Below are 15,221 nucleotides of genomic sequence, written 5' to 3'. Positions count from 1 at the left end.
CAGAACTGCTCTGCCTCAAGGAGGTGCTGTAGCAAGCTAATTCACCCAGTTGGTCCTTCATAGCCCAGCAACTGTAACTGCCTGGGATTCCTTTAAAAACTGTCACTAATTTCTCAAACCAAATACAAAAGAGCAGATATATAACAACTCAATTATTGTGTGGAAGAGCACTTTACCAAACTAGAAGAGAGGACCTACAGAAGAAGAACTGATAAACCAAACATTTTGTCAAACGTCAGCACTGCTATGGCAAGTTTAGACCCCTGAATTTAAGGGGGCATTTTTGCACAGTGGCAGTAGTAGTAATAGTTACAGTAGAAATGGGAATAACAGTAGTAATAGCAAATTATTATTATTATTATTATTATTATTATTAATAGCCTCACTAGTAGGAGTAATTATTTAAATGATGGAGAATGTGATACTAGTAATAGTACAAGTAATATTAACATAAATATACTAACACAAATATTTTGGAATAATAGAATTAATAGTAAATATTGTGAAAGTTGTAATAATAACAGTAGTAATGTGAGAAGTAATTACATTTTTGTTGCATTCTATTATGTTAGCAAATAGTGCAAATAATAGATTATTATTATTATTATTATTATTATTATTATTGTTGTTGTTGTTATTACTACTGCTACTGTTGTTGTTTTTGGTGGTATTAGTAGCAGCAGTAGTAGTGGTCATTTTTAGTTTAGAGTGCTCATTATTCTCAAGCGAATGCACAGCATTCATGAAAAAGGAGTCATTGACTTACAGTGATTCCATAAGAAAGTGATGTAATTACTCTGAAGAAAGTAGAGCCCTGCAGTCCGTACAGTTACATATGAAATATGTTCAGCTTTTCTTAGAATTAAACTTTGTGCATCAAACACACACAGTTTATAGTAATTAGTGCAATTTGGCTTCAACCCCTGAGAGCTCATATTTCAACACAGTTTCATTCTATTTGGGCTGAGAAATAAGGGCTGAACGTTTCACAGTGACTGTGGGACTGAAACAGTCTGACGGATTAATATTTACTATAAAAAGCTAACGTAATGTTGGTGTTTTATTTGATGTAGACTCTTGTGTATTTGTCATCGTTAAAAAGCAGATGTGATATTAACTGAATGGCCACACACACACACACACACACAAATGCAAAACTTGAGTAGAAAGGTTGATTTTTATGCAAATTGCACTAAAATGATGACAGTGTAAACTCCACTTCTCTGCCATTCGTTGTTAAATTGTGCATAATTGCCTCCTTCGCTGCAAAGCCAATTTTATACCTAATTTCCATGGAAACCTCTTCACAGCATGATGGATAAGAGACCTTAATCAAGTTTATGGTGAGTAATAAACAGTCCAGTGAAAGTGCCATGCTCTTAGCAACCAATTAAAACTGAACAGTGTCACCAATTCAGGTTTAATGTCCAACCAATTTCTTTTTAATTAAAAGTGCCATCAAACTGCTGAGTGTGAACGACCACACACTATAATTATCAATATTACTAATGTGTGGTACAGATTGAATAAAGGCCGCCTTAAAAGAGTTTTCCAAAACCCATCAACACATGGGTGTCACGGCTCGTTGAGAATAGTCTACTTTTCAGACTGTAGAACACTACAAACACTGCAGATTCATACTGGATTAAAATCACTCCACAATTATTACAGTCAGACTGTAAAACTACACACTGCAGATTCACACTGGATTAAAATCACTCCACAATTATTACAGTCAGACTGTAAAACTACACACGCTGCAGATTCATACTGGATTAAAATCACTCCACAATTATTACAGTCAGACTGTAAAACTACACACGCTGCAGATTCACACTGGATTAAAATCACTCCACAATTATTACTGTCAGACTGTAAAACTACACGCTGCAGATTCATACTGGATTAAAATCACTCCACAATTATTACAGTCAGACTGTAAAACTACACACTGCAGATTCATACTGGATTAAAATCACTCCACAATTATTACAGTCAGACCGTAAAACTACACGCTGCAGATTCATACTGGATTAAAATCACTCCACAATTATTACAGTCAGACCGTAAAACTACACACTGCAGATTCACACTGGATTAAAATCACTCCACAATTATTACAGTCAGACTGTAAAACTACACACGCTGCAGATTCATACTGGATTAAAATCACTCCACAATTATTACAGTCAGACTGTAAAACTACACACGCTGCAGATTCACACTGGATTAAAATCGCTCCACAATTATTACCATCAGACTGTAAAACTACACACACTGCAGATTCATACTGGATTAAAATCACTCCACAATTATTACAGTCAGACTGTAAAACTACACACTGCAGATTCATACTGGATTAAAATCACTCCACAATTATTACCATCAGACTGTAAAACTACACGCGCTGCAGATTCATACTGGATTAAAATCTCTCCACAATTATTACAGTCAGACTGTAAAACTACACACACTGCAGATTCATACTGGATTAAAATCACTCCACAATTATTACCATCAGACTGTAAAACTACACACACCGCAGATTCATACTGGATTAAAATCACTCCACAATTATTACAATGAGACTGTAAAACTACATATACTGCAGATTCATACTGGATTAAAATCGCTCTACAATTATTACAATGAGACTGTAAAACTACACACACTGCAGATTCATACTGGATTAAAATCACTCCACAATTATTACCATCAGACTGTAAAACTACACACACTGTAGATTCATACTGGATTAAAATCACTCCACAATTATTACAGCCAGACTGTAAAACTACACACTGTAGATTCATACTAGATTAAAATCACTCCACAATTATTACAGTCAGACTGTAAAACTACACACACTGCAGATCCATACTGGATTAAAATCACTCCACAATTATTACAATGAGACTGTAAAACTACACACACTGCAGATTCATACTGGATTAAAATCACTCCACAATTATTACAATGAGACTGTAAAACTACACACACTGCAGATTCATACTGGATTAAAATCACTCCACAATTATTACAGCCAGACTGTAAAACTACACACACTGCAGATTCATACTGGATTAAAATCACTCCACAATTATTACCATCAGACTGTAAAACTACACACACTGCAGATTCATACTGGATTAAAATCACTCCACAATTATTACAGTCAGACTTTAAAACTACACACTGCAGATTCATACTGGATTAAAATCACTCCACAATTATTACAGTCAGACTGTAAAACTACACACTGCAGATTCATACTGGATTAAAATCGCTCCACATTTATTACAGTCAGACTGTAAAATTACACACTGCAGATTCATACTGGATTAAAATCCCTCCACAATTATTACCATCAGACTGTAAAACTACACGCTGCAGATTCATACTGGATTAAAATCACTCCACAATTATTACCGTCAGACTGTAAAACTACACACGCTGCAGATTCATACTGGATTAAAATCTCTCCACAATTATTACCATCAGACTGTAAAAATACACACTGCAGATTCATACTGGATTAAAATCATTCCACAATTATTACAGCCAGACTGTAAAATTACACACACTGCAGATTCATACTGGATTAAAATCGCTCCACAATTATTACCATCAGACTGTAAAACTACACGCTGCAGATTCATACTGGATTAAAATCACTCCACAATTATTACCGTCAGACTGTAAAACTACACACGCTGCAGATTCATACTGGATTAAAATCTCTCCACAATTATTACCATCAGACTGTAAAAATACACACTGCAGATTCATACTGGATTAAAATCATTCCACAATTATTACAGCCAGACTGTAAAATTACACACACTGCAGATTCATACTGGATTAAAATCGCTCCACAATTATTACCATCAGACTGTAAAACTACACGCTGCAGATTCATACTGGATTAAAATCACTCCACAATTATTACCGTCAGACTGTAAAACTACACACGCTGCAGATTCATACTGGATTAAAATCTCTCCACAATTATTACCATCAGACTGTAAAAATACACACTGCAGATTCATACTGGATTAAAATCATTCCACAATTATTACAGCCAGACTGTAAAATTACACACACTGCAGATTCATACTGGATTAAAATCGCTCCACAATTATTACCATCAGACTGTAAAACTACACGCTGCAGATTCATACTGGATTAAAATCACTCCACAATTATTACCGTCAGACTGTAAAACTACACACGCTGCAGATTCATACTGGATTAAAATCTCTCCACAATTATTACCATCAGACTGTAAAAATACACACTGCAGATTCATACTGGATTAAAATCATTCCACAATTATTACAGCCAGACTGTAAAATTACACACACTGCAGATTCATACTGGATTAAAATCACTCCACAATTATTACCATCAGACTGTAAAAATACACACTGCAGATTCATACTGGATTAAAATCACTCCACAATTATTACAGCCAGACTGTAAAACTACACACTGCAGATTCATACTGGATTAAAATCATTCCACAATTATTACAGCCAGACTGTAAAATTACACACACTGCAGATTCATACTGGATTAAAATCACTCCACAATTATTACCGTCAGACTGTAAAACTACACACTGCAGATTCATACTGGATTAAAATCACTCCACAATTATTACAGTCAGACTGTAAAACTACACGCTGCAGATTCATACTGGATTAAAATCACTCCACAATTATTACCATCAGACTGTAAAACTACACACTGCAGATTCATACTGGATTAAAATCACTCCACAATTATTACAGTCAGACTGTAAAACTACACACTGCAGATTCATACTGGATTAAAATCACTCCACAATTATTACAGTCAGACTGTAAAACTACACACTGCAGATTCATACTGGATTAAAATCACTCCACAATAATTACTATCAGACTGTAAAACTACACACTGCAGATCCATACTGGATTAAAATCACTCCACAATTATTACAGTCAGACTGTAAAACTACACACTGCAGATCCATACTGGATTAGTAGATATAATTTTCATTTAAGTGATATTGTAAACACAAGTATTTCTGTAAATATAGTAAAACCTAGTATCTTTATCTTTGCATTGAAACACTAAAAGGGACTATGTTGAGTTGAAAGCAGCTGTGAGTACAAAGACGCTGCTGTGCATCTTAGACTTTTCCTACTGTGAGTTTGAACAGCAGTGAAGCTGCAGAACACTTTCATTCTCCGTCTTGGGCTTCAACACACTGGCTGTCTTACGGCTGTCAACCCTCTCCAAAGTCTCCGGTAGTCCCAACACTTTCTCATTACTTCTTAATGCCCATGTGCTCCGATCTGTCACATTGTAAAAGCCTTGGCTCTCGGTAGCCGCTGTGGCTGGAATATGAAAGCGACTGTTAAAGTGTTCTGACGCTCTTGCCACCACTTCAGCTCCTGATTCATGGGCTTCCCCTCTTTCCTGCCCACTGTTAGAGCAGATATGTATGTTTAATTTACAGCCACTTGCTCTAATGCATGGGATGCGTTTTATTTGATTTGGCTCATGCATGCACTTCACACATGATATGTGAGGGTTGACTGTAAGCATGTGACCTTGATCATCACTGATCCCTCAATTTCATTGTTATATATACATTTTCTTTAATGGTCACCTATGCATTTCAATCTTTTAAGGCATCTGAGCTTTCAGAGTTGATTTGTTTGCTGCAGGTTGTATCACTTCTTGTTCCATTAAGTATGAAAGATTTAGTCAGTTGAGCAAGAAACAAATACCCTCTTAGCCCCTTAAAATCCCATCATAATTACATACTTATTATTCAGTATCTACGAGGACTTCAGTGCAGACTGCTTGAGTTAATCTTACGTTATAGAAGTGTGTGAAAATAAAATTAGGCCTTGCCATTTTAAGGGGTTAAACCATCAGTGCCAAGCGAACTTTCATTTTTACGTCAATAGGCCTCTTTCATTATTCATTCTTTTCTATCCAAAAAATTTTTACTACGTAAAAATTACCGGCAAATATGAACCAGTTTACCCAGCTGGTAAAATTCTAAATAAAACAACTCTTTCAAAATCTTTCAGCATTTTCCAAACCTCACAATTCTGGAAGTTTAATTAATAAATGTGAAGAAAAGCAATACTTTTGGTCTAAGATTTCTTGGTAAAAGGTTTTCCCAGCTTGTGTATGAAGCATCAGTTGCCTTGTTGGATATTTTAGTAATATAACAAATAAAATTCACAATATAATTAAAAATCTATTGAAAACATTTCAATTCCAGACTGAACTGAGGACCTCCAAGACAGCCTGAAATGACGTTTTATGGTTAATGTGAAACTGACAAGTGCTGAAATAAAAATATAAACACTCAAATGTCGTATTTTTACTTATTTTAGGCCATGCTTGTGTACAAATCATATGATGATGTACGTTTTGAGACCTTTAGAGACATCTTGATCAATCCTTTAGGCAACAGTTGTGAAGGAAACATGAAACAAGAACAAAACGCATTTCATTTCATCCAAAAACTATAGCTCTGCTTCATAAACAAGGCCAAAAGCCAAATCTTTTCACTGCTGAAGTTAAAGCTAGATGATTTACTTGGATCCCACCAGCACTTCAGTCCTACAGAAGGCCATATGAAAACAAGTGGCTTGTCTTACACGGTAGATAAAGAAGACTTGAGGACTGAAGACTTGTTGCTCATGAAGACTCATTATTTATGGCTGAAATGGCTGAAGTTTTTGCTCCTCTGCTGGACATCTACCCCCAGAGAAAATCCTGGGGAGACTTGTGTGGAAGACTCTCAATATGATGACTCTATTGTCTTCACTAACACGTCTCTTAAACGGGTTTATTTGTGAACTAAGCATGTTGTGTGTGTGTGTGTGTGTGTGTGTGTGTGTGTGATATGTGAGTGCAACAGGTGCCTACATTATACAGGCGAGTATGAAGGCTATCAGTCAAAATGCTGACTGTACATTCATGATCCTGCCCTCTCTCAGCGCCGAGACCTGCACACATCCATCCAGATTAAACACGCGTGGCAATGTAACCCTCCTGTACATGCAAGACGTGACTGATCACCATTCTGCTAAAGTCCCTGCAGTCTTTTGTCTTCTCAATAGTACAGTAGCCTCTGCCCTCGCCGCCTGTTGCCTCGTTTTCAATTCTAACAGCCAGACGTGCTTCACACTTACCAGCCACGACCGAGGAAACGCCGAACAAGCTCAGGAGAAGCACTACGAACGTCCCCATCCTTTAAACCATCGCATCTGCTCTCGAATGCCTGCCGTTTCTTTGACAGCCTCGTTGAGAAGCGCGGCTGTTCCAGCACCTAAAAAAAGGACGCGCAGGCGGGTTTTCAGCACCTTGGACAGCACGAGTGTAAGCGCCGCGGCGGTTTCAGCACCTTGGATAGCGCTACAGGCAGAATTGCGGCTGGTTTCAGCACCTTGGACATGGCTACGTCTGCTGTCCGCGAAGCTGACCGTTTCGGTCCGTTTTCTGCCTGATCACCTGCCTCCTGCGGTGTGAGTGGAGATAAAAGGGGATAGGGATTAAAGGTAAAGCAGTTCCAGTGAGGCTGCGTATCATCTCCGTGAGCCCTCGCTTTGTTTTCAGCACCGCAGCAGAGAAACGTGCTGGCTGGACTGGAGATGGGGGGGTGGGGGGGATTGGGGGGGGCATGTAATTACACACTTTCTCTCTCTCTCTCTCTCTCTCTCTCTCTCTGTCTCTCTCTCTCTCAACTAAGCTGAGTTTATCACTACAGACAGCACCCCAGGATGTAAAACGGTAGGAAAGGCAACCCAACAACATTTACAGTAAACAGGTTTTGGTCTCAGCTCGTCCGTTTCTATGTGGAGCGTTTTTGCTTCAATTAGCTTTAAATCGTCCTGTGGCCACTCTGAGCACATGGGGAACAAACTCGACACACTAGTCATTACTATCAGTGTGTCCAGTTTCTGAAGCAGCATCTGCATTTGCCCACGTGCTCGTCTCAGCCACAGGACGGTTTTTACTGACCGGAGTTGCAGGTCTTTTCCTAAACACGGGCCTTTCGGTTCTCCTCTCAAAGCCACGCTCAAGCGTTTCAGCCCGAATCAGCAGCGACGGGCGAGCTCAGTCCTGCTCCCCAAGCCTTCAACGCCGCAAACCCGCGTCTGAGGCGTGAGGGGAGCGGCGCGAGCCATCTGACCCAAACTGAGCGCTTTGACCGCCGTGTTTAACGCCGTTAACACCGATCCATGACTGCTGAGCACACGCGACTGAGAAACATCGGCCGTCTTCCTTCGTTCTTCCATGCGCGAGCTCATCACACCATGCAATCAGGAGAAAGCGCGCGGATACTCACGCGCGCTAATCACCAATAAGGCCACTCACGCGCACTAATCACCAGCAACTCTAATCACACGCACTAAGCACGATAAACTCTGATCACGCGCGCAGATACGCGCAGTTATCCTCAGTAATTCAGTCGCAATAACCGCGCGTGAGAATTCTCGGTAACTCTCCCCACGCGCTCCTCAGCTGCTTACCTGGGCTTATTCACTCTACACCAACGCACGCGGCTCCGAATGGGAAGGTAGTGGACCGCGCTGCTGAGAGGTGCACGTGCGCGCAGGCGAGAGCAACAACTGCCTCTGGTGTCACCTTTACTATCAGCAGTGTGTGTGTGTGTGTGTGTGTGTGTGTGTGTGTATGTGTGTGAGTGTGTATATGAGTGTATCTGTGCGTGTGTGTGTGTATCTGTGCGTGTGTGTGTCTGTGTGTGTATCTGTGCGTATGTGTGTGTATCTGTGGGTGTGTGTGTGTGTGCGTGTGTGTATCTGTGCGTGTGTGTGTGTGTATCTGTGCGTGTGTGTATCTGTGCATGTGTGTGTGTGTATCTGTGCGTGTGTGTGTGTGTGTGTGTGTATCTGTGTGTGTGTGTGTGTATCTGTGTGTGTGTGTGTGTGTGTGTGTGTGTGTGTGTGTGTGTGTGTGTGTGTGTGTGATGTGCAGATATACATTTATCAGATGTCAGTTGAATTTATTTATCTTAACGAGTTGATATTATAATGAATTGACGAACACAGTATTTTATTTCGAAAACTTAAATATTGCAAAATTCTGGCGCAAACTCGACTTCAATCACACGTTATTTTAACCAAATATGCTTTTACATTTAACCACAGCATCACGTGTTAATGATCATTTTGTTTATTATTTTGAAAGTGCTTTTCAGGGACTTAGAGTTGTTTTACAATGCAAAAACTGTAAGAAACTCACACACACACTAACAGTCGTTTGCACTGCAGAAGCATCTTTTATTTTACAGGAGGAACTGAGGGTATCGTTAGCATGCTAGCTAACGCCGTCTATTCAGACTGCTGCTTCAAATGGCCAACCAGCTTTCCAGCTTAGCTGTCTATTGGCATTCTGTTTCTCATTGCCAACCATCAATCACATCACCGCATCAGCTAATCAGGTGTTCCACATACAGACACACATCTTCTAAGCCGCTTCTCCTTCTGGGTTGCAGGTGGTGCTGGAGCCTATCACAGCGGTCATTGGGTGGAAGGCAGGATACACCCTGGACAGATCGCCAGTCCATCGCAGGGCAGACAGACAGACATATACATTCTCACACACACACACACACACACACACACACACACACACACACACACACACATAGGGGCAATTTAGCACATCCAATCAGCCTGACTACTTGTCTTTAGACTGTGGGGGGAAAACTACACAGACATGGGAGAACATGCAAACTCCACACAGAAAGGAGCCTGGTCACCTGGCCAGGGAATTGAACCCAGGTCCTACTTGCTGTGAGGCAACAGTGCTGCCCACTGCGCCACCGTGCCACCATCAAGCAAGCAAAGTTTATTTATATAATGTATAGTGTATAATGTAATATATAGTGTATATAATATATAATAAACAGTGCCTTTTAGCACTAGCAACAGGTGTTGTCACAAAGCAGCTTTACAGAAAAATCAGTATTACAGAAAGAAAGAAAAGAAAATCTGGGTCCAAGCCCCCATGAGCGTCGCCAGTGGCGACAGTGGCAAGGAAAACCTCCCTAGAAGAGGAAGAAACCTTGAGAGGAGCCAAGACTCAGAAGGGGAACCCATCCTCCTCTGGTCGACACCGGATAGCGAACATTGTTTTATAGAACAAAGTGGGGAGAAAAAGAAAGCAGTGGCTCATTTGATTAGTTTATGATTATGCATCAGCAGAAACAGCGGTGGTCAAGCCGACGGCTGGTGAGCAGCGGCACCCGATCAGGGCAGAAAGGCCAACAGCTTCAGACGCACAGGATGGGCAGCTGATCAACTCGGCAAAGAAAAGAAGAAAACAGAGTCAGTTCTGTAAAGAGTGGCTGACCACAGATTTCAGTATAACAGAGCAGCAGAGACTCCAGCAGGTCTAGACCTGACAGGGAAGTAAGTTTTTAGCCTAGACTTAAAGCCTGAGTGTCTGAGTCAAGCGTTCCATGGATATTTAACTAAAATATGAGTATTCATTTGTGCTTAAAGGCTAGCTAGGCAGAAGTCTTCACAGATTAACATGGTAGTCTTATTAAGTGGGGAAATATTAGGTCCTTGCAGGGATTGGAAGTCACTCATGATGTAATCTCATGGTTCAACTTTGGTTAGAAGTTGCTGTTGATGCTGATAACAAAACATGATTGTGTGGGAATGGTTTCTAACTGGCAGCTCCCTGAAACAAGTGGCGAACATAGGTAGAAGGCGGGGCTTAATGTATACCACATTCGTTATTATGACCTGAATCTGATGAACAGCTCTTGGTGCGTGGAGTTGTTTGTTAATATCAAAATGAAGAGAAATAGTGGCAGAAGTGCAAACTCGAAAGCTGTCAAAGTGAAATTGAATGTAAATGCAATTCAGTGCATGACTATGTAATTATTAACCAAGCGATGATGCAATTATTTAAACATTCTTGCAAAATGACAGTCATCACTCTGCTTAGCCAGGCAGCTCACAGTGTATTGGGACACAGCCAAAGTGTCAGCCAGCCACTTTAAGGCCAGTGACAGGAATAAAACACTAATTGTCCTTTTAGCAAACACATGCGATTTCAGCGGAGCGTGTAATTTCACAGGGTGACAATTTGAAATTCAGCACATTGAAGGCACATTAAGCAGTGAATGGATGGACGTCCAGCAGCTCCATCTATTATGCAGTGCTGCAGTTATTAGCTCTAATCAAAGAGCACGGCGTCAGAGCTCTGTTAGGAGAAAAGGAATAAAGCTCTGTCAGATGGATGATACTGGCCCTACAGTGACCATTTATCTGGTCTAAAGTCCTTTTTTTTCCCATCTCCCTGTGGTGCAGTGACTCGGTTGGAATATTTCGCACCCTAAGCTTTCTCCAGGTGTCACCGACACCGCAGTGCCACCGCAGTTGTTGATACGTGATGACGGCCTTCAGCAACCACAAACATCCCTTCGATGCCTCGTTTCTCAGAAGCCAAGAGTTATTACAATCAATTTGAGCTTCTTATTACATGGTTATTAATGATAAATTTCTATTTACAAACACAAATTTGGTTAGAATTGGCACTTGTCACACATTTTCTCCACTTGTTTAATGTGTTAAAGGGGGGTGTGATGAGTCTGTGTGGTACGATGTACAGTTGACGGTTATGTTCTATATAAATACACACCAACCAGCCGATTCCTTAAAACCACCTCCTTGTTTCTACACTCATTGTCCAGTTTATCAGCTCCACTTACTGTATAGCTGCACTTTGTAGTTCTACAGTTACAGATTGTAGTCCATCTGTTTCTCTGATACTTTGGTAGCCCCCTTTTACCCTGTTCTTTAATGGTGAGGACCACAGGAACATCACAGTGCAGGTATTATTTGGGTGGTGGATCGTTGTCAATGCAGTAGTGACACTGACATGGTGGAGGTGTGTTAGTGTATGTTGTGCTGGTACAAGTGGATCAGACACTGCAGTGCTGCTGGAGTTTTTAACGCTGTGTCCACTCACTGTCCACTCTATTAGACACTCCTACCTCGTCGGTCCACCTTGTAGATGTAAAGTCAGAGACGACAGCTCATCTGCTGCTGCACAGTTTGTGTTGGTCATCCTCTAGTCCTTCATCAGTGGTCACACGACACTGTCCACAGGACGCTGTTGCCTGGAGATTTTTGGTGGGTGGACTATTCTCAGTCCAGCAGTGACACTGAGATGTTTAAAAACTCCAGCAGCACTGCTGCATCTGATCCTAGTTGCATTGTGTAGATTGCAGGCCTACATCTTCACCCACTACTTCTGCTGTCCACCCTGAGCCCAAGGAGGCCTGACAAAATGTTATGTTTTGGACTGTGTTTGGACATTGGTCTTGGGTCGGGTTCAGGTTTGTTCACCAATGAGTGATACTGGTGCTTTCTATCTCTATGATGTGTGCAATAAAGCTAAGTTAATGGTGTAACTGCAGTTGGGTTCAGATCAGGCCTTATTGGGTCTGGTTGCCACAATTTTTACTTTTGTTGGCCAACAGCTTCAGATCTAACCTCAACACAGCTCCCACAGATGATCAGGCCATCGTCAAAAAGCTCAGATCACACCAGACACTGGTGGTGGAGAGTCACGGAGTAAATGGATTGTGAAATTCGGAGTCAGAATTTCAACCGGAGGCTCGACCTTGTTACATAAAGTGGCTGAATAAATAAAAGCATGCCTGCTGGAGTTCTTCCACATGGGCAGCCATGTTTGGAGATTGGACACGAAGCTTAGAGTTTATGTCTGGTTCAGTGGGAAGAGGAGTGAAGGCTGTCTTACACCCAGCACACACACACACACACTCATATGCCCTTGTTCACGTTTTGTTGATTTTTCAAAAGTGAAAATAAGTTAACCCATCCTCTACAGAGGGAACACTTCTGCACCCTTTAATGCACTAATTGCTGTTTTTTTGTTGCTGATTTTAACAGACAAGCAACACATAAAATGTAGCATGTCTTATATTTCGGTATATTCATTGTTGCCAATTAATGTAATAAGTTGTGAAATGTTCCACCAGGTGTTTTTTTAGCATTACACCAAAGTAAGACACCAATACTTCAAAAATACATTGCTGACATCAACGTCTATATGGGTGTAGATTAAAAAAGCAATAACATTTCTTATTTCCATCTTTTGATATGCTGTCTTTCCATTATTTTCAATTAAATATAGGATTTAAATGATATCCCATGTTTAAGTGTGTTCTGTGTTGGCGATGTGTCAACTTAGAAAAACAACAAAGCCTCATTTGACCAGGGATGTGCACACTTTTACATACAACCGCATCTTTTTTCACACGGCCAAAGTCAGTTTATTCTTTACTGTAACACAACAATGTTGGGCGATTTGGGCCTACACAGCTCTGGGCATGTATGGGTGCACAATAAACAGTAAGCAATACTTTAAAAGTGATGAAGTGCAGGACAAACCTGAACGAATATATACATAATGACCTGAAGGACGCCCAAAGGTAGCATAATAATGACATTGGCTGCCCAGTTACCATGCCTGAGCAAGATGTTAGAGCTTAGTTTATGATATAGAGGCAGTAAAAATAATGCAGCCTGAAACAATCAGTGGTGAGCAGCAGCCACTGGAGTGCAGTTATGACCTGAGCTCTTTGATGGCTGAAGGGAAGAAACTGCTACTGAAGTGGCCTGTTTTGGTTAAGTTGGCAGCTATAAGTCGCTTGTTCTACTGGATAAAACATTGAGAGGTTTGCATACAGCTCTGTTTTTCACACATCTCGCTTGTTCATTGCTGCCGCTTTTCCAACTCAGAGCCAGTGAAGTATAAAGTAGAGCTATATTTCTAAACTCTTCAAAATGAAGACGTGGACACCAGTGGTACTCTCAGTAGAGCAGAGGAAGCATGTTAGTATTGACATTAAAATGCACGTTGACACGTACCCAATCGTTCTTGCCAGAAAGAAAGGTCTGAAACTATCACTGGGGCAGTGCTCCTCTTATCACTGTGATGGTTCCTTCAAGGGTCCATATCAGTACCTTTAGCCAGGGAACAGAATTGCCTCATAATTCATTGAAATGATCTGTTCTAAGCTGTGCTGACTCCACACACCCCGTCTCGTCTCCAGGCTTTTATTCTACTGTTCTGTTTTAAAACATCAGCTTATAAAAAAGGTGCAAATATGAACTTTTCACCTGGAAAAACTGATTTAAGGTTCACACACAGTGCCTTTGAGGGAACATCTACATTGTACCTTCATGAACAAAAAATGTACCGGAACATAACCTTCAATTCTAACAGTGTGTGGAGGCCACAATGCAAGTGTATCTCCAGAGCTATTTTCAAAAAGTGATGAATTAAGTAAAGCAAGTAAGTTGGAAATGTATGGTATTTATGCCTCAAGAAGAATATGTGCATGCCTGTTAAACCAGCTGTGGGAGAGGGCCTTCATCAATTAAACAAGCAGAAACCGGGCCAACAGGCATCCACTCCAGAAAGAGCCCATTATAGGAAAGTAAGACAAAACAGTACACAAATGCAAGGGAATTGGTAACCTTTTATGATAGGAGGACATTGGCATTATAATGCCCTTAATGGGCCTCATCAAGCCAGAAACTTATCCTTGAACGTTATTAAGCAGTGGTGGACAAAGTATATAAATCATGTACTTGAGTTAAAGTAGAGACACCCAAGGTAAAATATCACTCCAGTAAAAGTAGAAGTTCACTCCACTTGAGTAAAAGTACTCCAAAGCTCTCCATGCGTGCTCTGAGTTTGGCCAATGAAGATGGGTTTTGAACTTGAACTGGGTTTTCCAGCTGAGTTTAGGATGATGCAAAGAGAATAATCCAGACTGGAATAATCTTATTAGTGAGGGCTGAATGAGGAGCTCATCTGGTATTGAGCTGAATTTCACTTTTAAGATGAGTCCATGAAGCTTCTCACTGAAGAATGAAAGAATGAATGAAAGGCAGAAAAAGAGATCTTATGAGAAAGAATTACACACACATGCATTATATATAGAGAGCAGTGTCTGTCTATACATACAATCTGTCAAAAGGTATCTGGATATCATACTTGTGTAATCTCCATAGAAAGTAATGACCAGTAGAATGGGAGGTCATGAGGGCCAATGCAAAGCCTCAGCTATAGTGGTATAAAGCCACATTGGGCTGCTTTCTCTGGAGTGATGGAACTCCACCCAATACCTT

The 15,221-nt window shown here is 40.6% G+C and overlaps 1 protein-coding gene across 10 annotated transcripts in view; it reads right to left on the bottom strand.

Moving 5' to 3' along the window:
* Positions 1 to 8,707, bottom strand: part of fndc5a (fibronectin type III domain containing 5a) — a 23,133-nt gene extending 14,426 nt beyond the window's left edge. For 7 of the 10 annotated variants that reach the window (XM_037538272.1, XM_037538273.1, XM_037538270.1 and 4 more), the window contains exon 1: positions 7,206 to 7,658. In XM_037538272.1, coding sequence (XP_037394169.1) covers positions 7,206 to 7,263 — 58 coding nt within the window. In that variant the 5' untranslated portion in view covers positions 7,264 to 7,658. Of the gene's footprint in view, positions 1 to 6,668; positions 7,177 to 7,205; positions 7,659 to 8,546 lie in introns of those variants that run through there. The other 3 variants (XM_017720999.2, XM_037538274.1, XM_037538269.1) reach the window with 3 other exon arrangements.
* Between the last annotated feature and the right edge of the window lie 6,514 nt (positions 8,708 to 15,221).

The sequence above is a fragment of the Pygocentrus nattereri genome, chromosome 5 (genome assembly GCF_015220715.1).
Source record: "Pygocentrus nattereri isolate fPygNat1 chromosome 5, fPygNat1.pri, whole genome shotgun sequence".
In the NCBI taxonomy this organism is placed as follows: domain Eukaryota; kingdom Metazoa; phylum Chordata; class Actinopteri; order Characiformes; family Serrasalmidae; genus Pygocentrus; species Pygocentrus nattereri.
Note: the sequence above shows the minus strand (reverse complement) of the source record. Positions and strands in the feature narration are given on the sequence as shown.